The sequence below is a fragment of the Gossypium arboreum genome, chromosome 11, assembly GCF_025698485.1.
Source record: "Gossypium arboreum isolate Shixiya-1 chromosome 11, ASM2569848v2, whole genome shotgun sequence".
Taxonomy (NCBI): Eukaryota; Viridiplantae; Streptophyta; class Magnoliopsida; order Malvales; family Malvaceae; genus Gossypium; species Gossypium arboreum.
Genome location: NC_069080.1, coordinates 108,167,924 through 108,179,156, shown reverse-complemented (window position 1 = coordinate 108,179,156; position 11,233 = coordinate 108,167,924). Strand labels below are relative to the sequence as shown.

Below are 11,233 nucleotides of genomic sequence, written 5' to 3'. Positions count from 1 at the left end.
ATTTTTTTGTTTATACGAATAATGGTTTAGAGAAATTATTGATTGAACACCTGTGATTAATGTCTAAATCATTACTTATGAGAACTAAACTTCCTATATCAACATGAGATTATGTTGATTTATATGTTGTACGCATCAAGCCAATAAGTTATAAATACTCCCCATTAAAATTTTGATCAAGAGCTAAATATTTCTCATATTTGAATTTTTGTATGTGAGTATATGTTCCAATTGCTCCACCGCAACGCACAAAGATAAGTAAATCCTCAAAGAAAGTTGGGAATATATATTAATTACACGTTTATTTATACTATTAAATGTTTTGAGTGTATTGGAGATTTAATTATGACATGATTTGTAATTACAATTTTGATTCAATAGTTTTCCCGACATTAGGGGAGAGAAATAATAACTTGTAATAAGTTAGGGGGAGAGTAATTTGAACCAGAAGTTCAACAAGGATAACTCATTGTAAGTTAACTGTAAGATGTATTTACAAACTTAATGAGAATAACCAAGTGTTATATACCATCTAATATTTTAATTTGAATCAAAGTCTTAGTAGTACAATCAGTTAGAATAAATAATAGATTGATCGGTTCCAAAAATAAAAATTCTTCTAAATGGTTATATAGTGGAGGCGGGTGCTCCAGAAGAGACCCAAGACATAACTAACAAGTAAAACTCCAAAAGAGATTCAGGTACCTGAAACTGAAGATTAAAATAATGAAAATAAGAGATCTCGATAAGTTATGTCAATTCGAGAAAATGTGGAACCGAATAAAAAAAGTGGTCTATAATGATTTTGCATGCAATATTATTATTGAAATAATAAAATAAAAGGAGGATCTTGAATAAATCTATTGAGAAATATATATGGAATAAATTGATTAAAATAGAAAGATGGAACTCAAGTAAAATTAAATTCATGGAGTTTTTGGACCAGTAGTCCAAATATCTAAAGGTAGAAAGCCAATGAGGGTGCAAATGAAATAGTTTTGTAGAAGCAGAATTAAAATTTCGCTAAATCTTGACATTGATTATGAAAAGATATAATATTCTTTTGTGGTGGATGCAATAGCTTTTAGATATATTATTTTGACAATTCATAAAAGATTGAACTTGTGTCTAATGGTTGTTACAATCTTTTATGAACCATTATATAGTAAAGTTTATATTAAAATCCTTGAAGGATTTAGGATGCTAGAAGCATATTGAAATTCTCGGAAAATTTTTATTTATATGAATTGAATTAATTTGAATATATGTGGTAAATAGTAGTTGAAGGAGGATTATAAAATTATCCAAAATACCTATTTGTGTTTTTATAGAAGAATCATGATTAAAGTTTGCTATGATTATTGTTAAAACTTCTGAAGAGATCAAAATATATTTCTCCCAAATTTTCCCTCACTCATGACTTTATAAAAAATGGTGATATAAATTCTTAGCAAATGCATTCAAATAGTCATTTGAAAAATTAGTATTTAAGATTAAATATGTAGAATATGAGAAAGTATGTGATGTTTTCATGAGGGGAGTAAATGCGCGTTGTACTCTTTTTCCCTTAACCGAGGTTTTGTCCCATTGGGTTTTCCTAATAAGGTTTTTAATGAGGCAGGATATTATGCGTATTATAAATATGTGCACTCTTTTCCCTTCACAAGGATTGTAACACCCCAAACCCGACCCAAACGTTATGTCCAAATTTGGCAATGTCACATGATAGGGTGTTTGAAAATTAAGTTTCTACGATAACTCAATTTCCGTTTAATTACTTCTCTTATCTCTTATTAATTCCAAAATCCTTACTCGTTTAATCAATTGTTTTAAACATAATTCGTTGCGGAAGCTTTTAAAACCATTTTGAGTAAATCATGTGTTTAGAGAAAACTTTACCTTTACAAAAACTGAGTTTTTCTACGTCTAGCAATTATAAATCCATAAAAATAAATAAAAACCAAATTTAAGAAAAAGTCCCAAAAAAGTCCCCAAATTACATCCAAATAAACCACGGAAACTAAAACCATAAATCATAAATTATAAATCGTGAAAAGTCCAAAAACTATGGTCACCATCGAGTCCTCCACCGCACCGATCTGGCTAGGTCTAGGGACTACTTGTGCACATTAAACAAAAAGGGGTGAGTTTATGTAAACTCAGTGTGTAATCCTACAAAAAACAAACAGCAGTAAACACAGTGCACAGTCAAAAACAGTCTTGGGCCTAAGCCTCTTTCAGTATCAGTAATGATTGGGCCTTAGCCCATCACAATATCAGTAACAAATATATAGTATTTAGTAACCAAGTCCTACCTAACCAGCCTCTGCACACCATATTCGTCCAACCCTACACTTTGTATGGGGATTAAATCAACCCACCCATCCCTACACTCTAAGTAGTACCGAATGCGGCACAAAACAGTAATTTGCAGCTGAGCTGCTAGTATATTAGGCTTAAGAGCCTTTCAGTACACTTACCCCAAATAAAATCGACCCAACCCCATGCAATGTAATATACAATACATGACATGCTATCTCATGATATTGGTACATATAATCAGTAAATGCATACATGCATACTATCATCATACTCAATATATATATCCATCCATCAATCAGTCAGTTCACACAATTAGGGCTCTAAGTAATGCTTACCGACCCTACAGTAGGTTCACAGTTGACTTGGGTGACCTGTATAGCCCTAACAATTAATCTAGTGAAAATGGGCTCATACGCCCATGTGGCCTGCTCGTGTGGGCCCACACAACCCAAATTTGCTTTGTCCATGTGGATCACACTGCCTGGCCTAAAATCTCACATGCCCGTGTGGACCCACACGCCCGTGTGGCCAACACGGCCCAAATTAGTCTAGCCCGTGTGTCGCACACGGCCTGCCTGGCCATAACATGATCTTGTCTTATGCGTACGGCCTAGTCTCGTCGATCACATGCCCGCGTTAGGGCACACATGAGACCACACGCTCGTGTGGCGTCGACAGTGGGGTTTTTTACTTTCGCTGAAACCTCTTTTTCTGTGCAATCGAGTACACACCTAGTACTGTTTCGATGAAGAATCACTTCCAAGCAAACCAGCACCTAAAAATCGATACCACAAACCTCCCAAGATCAGCCATAATTCTCCATTATCAAAATCACGAAACCGATAATATTTCAAATCGAATTTTTAACACTTACCCAACAACCCCAAACGATTCTGTCACGATTTTGAATAAGGAGAGGCCTTATCTTCTTGATTCGTTATTGCCAAGATAGATAATGAGTATCTAAACGACAATTGGAAGACAAAATTACAAACAAAACCTTTACCTCCACTTACCGAACAACTAATCAGAGGGTGCACTAAAAGGAGACAATTGAAACGAAAATCATAACGAAAGGGAAAAAGGAAGGCAAAATTTTGGGAAAAGGGGAAAAATAGAACAACCGTCAAAAAGAAAATTGAGAGAAAAATTTGAAGAGAGAGAAAACCAAGATGTGACTGAAAATCCCTTGATTTTCTCCCACTATCCCCTCCATCATAACCACTGCAAAATTCCAATTCCAATCAAACTCATCCACTCGCCACACACCCCATGCAAAAAGAATTCCCTTGCTCACGCAAGGATTCGAACACAAGAGCTCCACCCCCCAGCAGTCCATTTATCCATCAGCCCAACAAGTCCATTCTAATATAAACTTACGAACAATTACCTAAAAGCCTACTAGCCAGAAATAGGGGTTAAGTCAGAAAAATACTAAAATTTGCCAAATGCAAGGCTTGAACTTGGGACCTCCCAGACACTTCCAGAACACTTAACCACTGAAGCAGATACTCAGTTGTGTCAATTAATTGCCAAAAGCAGAAACATAAAATTTGGGGCGTTACAAGGATTTTTTTCCACAGGGTTTTTATTTTAGTACGGTTTTAACGAGGCACATTATCTACCGATGGACATCTAATAGGGAGTATTATGAATATCTTGTTAAGTGGATATCCATCAAGATCAAGATAAGTTTTGATGTACTTTAAATTCTAATAGTTATTAGAGGTAGACCTCTACTTCATTTATACTTCTTATGCCTATAAATAAAGACTTTGGAGAAGCTTTGTAAATATTCCGATTGATCAATAAAATACGCTCTCTCTTTACTCTCCCATTCTCTTTGTTCTTTACTTTCTATCTATTTATTTTATAACAGCTTTTAATTTTTTAAGGAGTTTTCAAGAATTTTTATTGGTTTGATAATGGTACAAATTACGATAATATATATCCCATCAATTAAAAAAATTACAACAAAATATAACATGAATATAGGGTTTGAATTTTTATTTGTGCTTGTTATTTATGCAAAAAGTATTATAAAAGATTGAAATATTTAAAATATTTTAAATAATGAAAATTTATAATTTTTGAATAAGTAAATTTTAGAAATTTGATGATAATGTAATCTTCCAAATCTGCAAAAGCTTTTTTTTTTTAATTTTTATTTTTATGGTTTTAAATTTTAGATAGGTTGACTTTGGTTGAAAGATGAAATCTGATTGAATATTAACTCAATTGATATGAATATTGTTACCAATGTAAGAGGATATGGGTTCGAGTGCGTTGAAGCGCATTATCATCTTATTTATAGGTTGAGAGAGGATATGGATAATTTTAGACAATATGTCAAAAAAAATATCGATATGACCGGAACTTATAATGAGATTATTAGAAGAAAAACAAATCTCTTAACTTTAATAAAGTATGTATTAAATAAAAATAAATTTTGTCGCATGGCATAAAACAACATAATTTATGAGAAAAATATTTTTAAAATTTTGTTTAATAGTAAATGTAGGTATGAATTTATATTAAATAATATTTGATTTTTAATTTATAATTATGTTCTTTAAAGATAATATAAAAATAAAAAATTTAATAATATTAATTATATATAATTTCATAACTGGATTAATAATTCAATTAAAATGTATCAATTTAATAAAAATATTTAAATATAAATATTGAACGTGTGACGAGATGGACGTGGAATTTGACAGTTGATTTCATTAACATTTGCTTATATGTGATCTTCTCAATAAAATGTGTTCTATTAACATCATTTTAATTATATAATTAACTGAACGTGTATACGAGAAATTATAATTAAAAAAATCTTAAAACAATTTATTTATATTTAAAAATAAGGTAAATTATTAAAATAATTATTTATATTTAAAATGTTACGTTTTAGTCACTTATATTATTATTTTATTACGAAATGATCATTTACCGTTTAGATCTATTACCTTTTCAAACGACAGTTTGACGTGGCACTTAAAATGAATAAAATAAACCCCAACTGTTACTTCTCTTTAAACTAGAGAAAGTTAAGTTTTAAAATAAAATTTTGTATTCTATTTTCATTAAAATAATTTCTCATCTCAATTAGATATTCATGTTCACATTTAAAACTTATTTTAACTATCATGTCAGACTACCGTTTGAGATATTAACAGATCTTAACAGTAAATGACTATTTCGTAACAAAATAATAACTTAAGTGATTAAAACATAACATTTTAAATATAAGTGACTAAAATGTAATTAAAGTCAAACAAAAATAACTATTTTAATAGTTTACCCTTAAAAATACTGAAAAAAAGAAAAAACAAAACTACGCCCCCACCATCGAACTATTCATGGCGACGATCGGCGGCGGCGGCGGAGGTAGCGGCGGCGTCGTTCCTGAAAAGGTCGAAGTTGGTTTGTATAAATAAGGTTCCTTGGATCGAGATTCTGAGCGTGGATTCTTTGCAAAGCGTCCCTCATGAAAGGGTCGTTTTCAAGCTGAATGAGACAATCGTAAACCCACAGATCGGTTAAGATATCGGCTACAAGCTGTCTCTCCATCTCTCCCCTAATCCTCCTAATTTGGTCCTCCATCTCTGCAGCTTCACCTTCCCAATCTTCCAATAATTCCATCGCACGCATATTACGCCTTCTCTCCCTTCCCAATCTAAATCTCATAGCTCTTAGTCGTTGTCCCTGTTTCCACAATAAAGTATCCATAAGTTCAATTCCACCAGCAATTTTTTATTTATTATAAATTTGCTCATCATTGTTATGGTAGAAGAAGAAGCCAGTAACAGTAAAAGTGAAAAGAGGAGAAACTGACCAATAGGATTTGAGAGCGATGCTGCAAAATACGACGAAAGAAAAACCCAACCATTTGAAGTAGAAAAACAAAGCAGTCGTCTGTCTGTTTTTGAATTAGATTAAGGCAAAGATGGGAAAGGCATTCAATTCAAGATGAATTGGAATATTAAAACCCGATGATGCCACTAATCTACCTCAGTGTTTGAGCTTTTATGAACAATCTGTTTGTATCCAAGAAAGATGAATTGTATGCTGCTCTAATAATTTTGCAAAAAAGTCATCTCCTTCGCCAAGAAGTATTCATTTTCATTGGTTTAAACTGAAATAGTTCAAATCAAGTACTATACAAAAAAATGTATAAATTTGCTTTCCCTCCTTATCCTCTTCATAAATTAAAATCCTTAAATTAAATGGTAATTTTGTTTTAAAAGAATATCACGTGGCTAATTTAAGGCCGTCGAAGTTATGTAAGAAAAAATTTTATTATCTTATATTCAGAATGAAAAAATTATTATCTTGGTAAAGTGAGCAATTTTTTTAAAAAAATTATGAAATCCAATTCAACAAAAGTCTTTTAATAATATTATAAATTAGACTTCAATTATTGTATTAAACCAATAAAAATTAAATTCTAAATAATAAAAGTAATAGAATTAAATTTTAAATATCCAAAGGGAGCATCATTAGTCTTATAAAAATAAGTAATCTACTAAATTTAAAATGTTGTAATAGATATTCGACATTGACTCTCATATATATATATATATATATATATATATATATATATATATTGAAAAGGAGGACTATATACAAAATTGTTGCAAAAATTCATAGTAACATGACAATTTGCAAGGAGTTTGAGCATTACATAATTATCAAAAAGTGCTTTCATCGATTCAATACATATGAAACATATTAGTTTAATTATCGATGCTTCAATAGGATTTTACCCTTAGGGGGATTTTTTTTTTAAATAACATGAATTAAAATGATGATGAAGCAGTGTTTTTCAGAACTATAATATCCTCCTCTTTATTTTGTTTCATGTTGATATCTTCATCAACATTATACAATGAGAATCTTAATATGTCGAAATTTATTTAAAACATAATATTTTAAATGATTATGACATGAACCCAATATTTAGCATACGTACTAGTAGGTTTAAGTTGTAGAGATTATCTATAGTATGTTTGAGGTGTGAGAAATTCGGCGACTCGCGCGGTCATCGCCTAGTTGATGGCTAAAAAACCGACCGATACTAAGCGGTCTCGCGATGCTCCCACCATTTTAACTTTTAAATCCACAGTCGTACGCTGATCGCACGTTCGCTGCCTCACATCCACCAAATACGTGCGTCCTCTGAAGACGTTGTCCTGCCATTTTACGTATCATCCACATCGACTTAGCCCCCAAAGCTCAAACTCATGAGATTGCAAAGAAGATAAACATTGATGTTCATTTACCTTATGAACATTACTAACCCCATAACCCCCCCACCAAAAAAAAAAAAAAAGAACTTTATAGGAGAAAAAAAATAAATCCTTTTCATTTTCCTCTTTTTCCCGACATAAAATGAGATATAGGTAAAATCACTAAACAAAAAATAACTTAGAATCCATCTTTCCTTTCATTTATTGAATTAAAAAAAATTAAAAATGTAGGAATTTGATGTTCAGTTCTAAGAATCACAACATGAATTAATTAGATTAAGCCATGGGTTTTTACGGTCCTTTCAAAAGCACCAAGTCTATAAGATAAACATCTGCATATTTTGTTTAATTTATAATTTTCCATAAATATTTTGTTTGTAATTTTTTTCTAGGGAACAAAAGAGGCTTTGTGTGAGTTGAGAAGGAGGCGAAGAATTTAAGCCACAAGTTAGAAATAATTAATAATATATTAAGGAAGTGAACCTGAATTTGTCTGCTAAATAGATCAAAGTTAGAAATCATTGATTTGTCCTTTGGCACCGGGGATGCCTTCTCACAGGTATGGTTAACCAATAATCCGATAATAACAATAACAAAGTGGAGTGTCACCTTTGCCATATTCACATAAAACCTGTAAAACACAAATATATGGATATTTTGACAAAACTGTGGGTTCGAAGTTAGTGATACATATAAATAAATAAATAAACAAAGAATTTAAAGAGAGGCTGAAGCGAAAACTCATAAAGACAAATCGCAGCAGATAGTGATGATGTTGTGCCTTGATACTCGACTAAATCAATTTCCTTCTCACTCGATGGCTTCACAGTCCCAAGTAAGAAAGAAATTGATAGAATGGAGCATCAGAAATTTGTTGGAAAGTGAAGAACATAAAGAAGAAAGAGGGAGGTGTTGAAGAGGAATCGTTATACCTGCTGCTAAGCAAATTGCTACCCCATTTTATAGAGGTTGGGAGTCTTACTCGTACACCACTTTCCAACTAAGGGAGGAAAACTTGCGAGTGTGGACAAGATGTTTGGTTTGAAATACTTCTCAAGGTTAATTAAAACATGTAAATAAAATTTCAAATTTAGTTTTTTTCTTAAAAATCTTATAAATCAAGTCTTATTTTTTATTATTTAAAAACTTTAATTTAGGGGTGTTTATAATTCGATTAAAATCAAATTAACTGGTCGGTGGTTGAATTTAGTTCGGTCGAAGATTGGTTAATGATTTTTAAAATTTAGATTACTAGTTAATTCGGTTCAAAATTAGGTGATTAACTGAAATAAATAATATATATTATATATAATATATTTTATATTAGCAATATATTTTTGAACTATTATTTTTATATTAATCGAAATAAATAATATATATTATATATAATATATTTTTTGAACTGTTAAAAAAAGAACATAATTAGGAATATTTTTTTATATGTTTTATACTTATTTTAACCAAAAGACAAAATATATAAATTTCGGTTAATGTATTTCAAAAAAATTCAGTTCGGTTAATGGTTAAAGATTTTTACATTTCGGTAATTCGGTTCGGCAATTGTTTGAACACCGCTACCTAGTATCATAAGTATTTTCTATTAAAATTTGTCAACTTGGAATTTTGGTTAGACAATCCTCATATGATTGATAGGAATAAGCATAATAAATTGATAAATTTTGATAGAAACTACCAATGATGATAATGATTAGAATAGAAATTTTAAATTGAAAACAAATTAGAAGGATTGGATTTCTAAGCTTTTAAAGTAGAGAACTAAATCTCAAATTGTATACAATTAGAGGGAGTAACCACATTTTAACCACATGACATTGATAAAGTTGTTTTTGTTTGATCCAATAGAAAAAAGGCATTTGTTGTAGGCCCGTTTCTGAACTCCAAAAATATCGGAAGTCCACACAGCTATTAAAAAAAAGTTCATCAATCCTGGAATCAGAATACCTGAGTAGAAGATATTATTGCCTAAAAAGAATTAAATGAGTCAGGCATGATATCCAGCAAGTCAAATGTAAATATTCTACCATAACATAAGATATTACAGAGAAAGGAGGCAAATGTATGAGAAAATATAAAATGTTCCATACCCGAGTCTTAGAAACAGATAAAATCATCCATACATTTTTTTAAAACATTAGACTTCACTGCTGAAATATCAAAGTACACCAGCAGTAACAATAAACATGTAGGAGATGGAAAACTAGGGGGAAACAGTAAGGCGGTGATGCAATCGGAATACACCATGGCATTACAACTACCATACACATAACCAGGACACTAACAGAAGCTTTATACCATAAACATAAGCATATTATTGACTCTACCAATGCCCTCCTTAGCCTAACAGTGTTTTACAAAGGTAGTACATATTGTACTTTTAAGAACAAAACGTGAGTTTAAATTTTGAAGATGGTGTTGTTGATAGAAACAACTATCAACTCATCGAATAGAATAAATCATACAGGTCATCCTGATTCTGATCAATGTGTTCCTCAGAAGTCACATCCAGATTCTGAGCATTGATCATTTCAAAAGCGTTCCTCATGAAAGGGTCGTTTTCAATCATAATAAGAAACTCATAAATCCACCCATCAGCAAGTTTACTGGCTTCAGACAACAGCTGGATCACTGCCCTAGTCCTCCAATACAGCTCCTCAATCTCTGAAGCTGCAACTTGAAAAGCTTTCAGTGACCGCATCATACGCCTATTAACCTTACGCTCCCTTCCAAATCTAGCTCTCGGGTCTCGACCCTGTTTCCACAATCCACAAGCACGTTTTCAAGAATAAAAGCCACAGCTTTAATTTCACCTGAAAAGCTTATATATTTAAACTAAGGTCTCAACTTTTTCTTTTGGATCAACACACTTCCCAATTCCAAATAATGAAAAAGGAAAAATTTGCTCCATTTTACAGCTTTGACAAACAGAACATGGAAAACATTGAAACTAAAGTGAAAGATAAAGAAACCCGACAGGCCGACCTCGATGTTAAAGCAACGCAGGCAAAACTTGGCGGCGAATCCGAAACCCTTCCATTTCAGATAGATGCAGTTAGAAAGCTACGAAGTGGAAAGGCCTTTTCTTTTTCTGGGTGGTTTGGGACAAGAGACTGTAAGGAGAAGAAAAGAGAAATGGCAAGTGGTTAAATGGAAGGAGTAGAGCATGGTGGTGTGCTTACGAAAGCACCACCCGCCCTTTACTCTTATCGAACATTCAATCGCGCGCTGGTCGAGAGATCACTTTGGATGTAGAAAATGGAGCAAATGCAACTTGTCGGACCCATTGCTTAGGAAAAGTCTTCTTCCCTGCAAAGCGTACTATTTTATTACTTAAAAAAATGCAAATTTAATTGTTATAATACCTATAATTAACGTTAAAAGTTAATATATATTTTAAAAGCATTATACAAATTTACAATATAACATAAAAATAATTAAAATAATAAGATATTATGATGTGAATGTAAACAATACAAATTTAATATAAAATAAATTATTAATATTAGATTATAACACCTTTTATCATGTAGGTAAAAGATATGCAAAAACTATATTTATAAAATATTGGATATCTATTAATTAGTGCTGTACATGGGCTAGGTGAACTTGGTAGTGGTTGGGTTGAATTAGGGTTTAAA

The 11,233-nt window shown here is 31.6% G+C and overlaps 1 protein-coding gene and 2 long non-coding RNA genes across 3 annotated transcripts; all 3 read right to left on the bottom strand.

Annotated features, from left to right (window-relative positions):
- Positions 1-5,524: 5,524 nt before the first annotated feature.
- LOC108472995 (uncharacterized) lies at positions 5,525-6,513 on the bottom strand. Its single transcript, XM_017774565.2, has 2 exons — positions 6,164-6,513; positions 5,525-6,033 (listed from the first exon to the last, which is right to left on the bottom strand). Exons 1-2 carry the CDS (start codon positions 6,215-6,217, stop codon positions 5,686-5,688), a joined length of 402 nt encoding a protein of 133 aa, XP_017630054.1. The 5' UTR covers positions 6,218-6,513; the 3' UTR covers positions 5,525-5,685.
- Positions 6,514-7,016: 503 nt separating this feature from the next.
- LOC128283648 (uncharacterized) lies at positions 7,017-8,505 on the bottom strand. The gene is made up of 2 exons (XR_008274045.1): positions 8,061-8,505; positions 7,017-7,520 (listed from the first exon to the last, which is right to left on the bottom strand). It is a non-coding gene; the product is annotated as an uncharacterized LOC128283648 (long non-coding RNA).
- A 1,152-nt stretch (positions 8,506-9,657) lies between these two features.
- Positions 9,658-10,878, bottom strand: LOC128283647 (uncharacterized). The gene is made up of 2 exons (XR_008274044.1): positions 10,578-10,878; positions 9,658-10,347 (listed from the first exon to the last, which is right to left on the bottom strand). It is a non-coding gene; the product is annotated as an uncharacterized LOC128283647 (long non-coding RNA).
- Positions 10,879-11,233: the final 355 nt, after the last annotated feature.

Coding starts and splice junctions, on each gene's coding strand:
- LOC108472995 (XM_017774565.2), bottom strand. CDS start 6,217: ATGGTTGGGTTTTTCTTTCGTCGTATTTTGCAGCATCGCTCTCAAATC. Junction 6,034..6,163: donor ATCGCTCTCAAATCCTATTG/GTCAGTTTCTCC, acceptor TTGTGGAAACAG/GGACAACGACTAAGAGCTAT.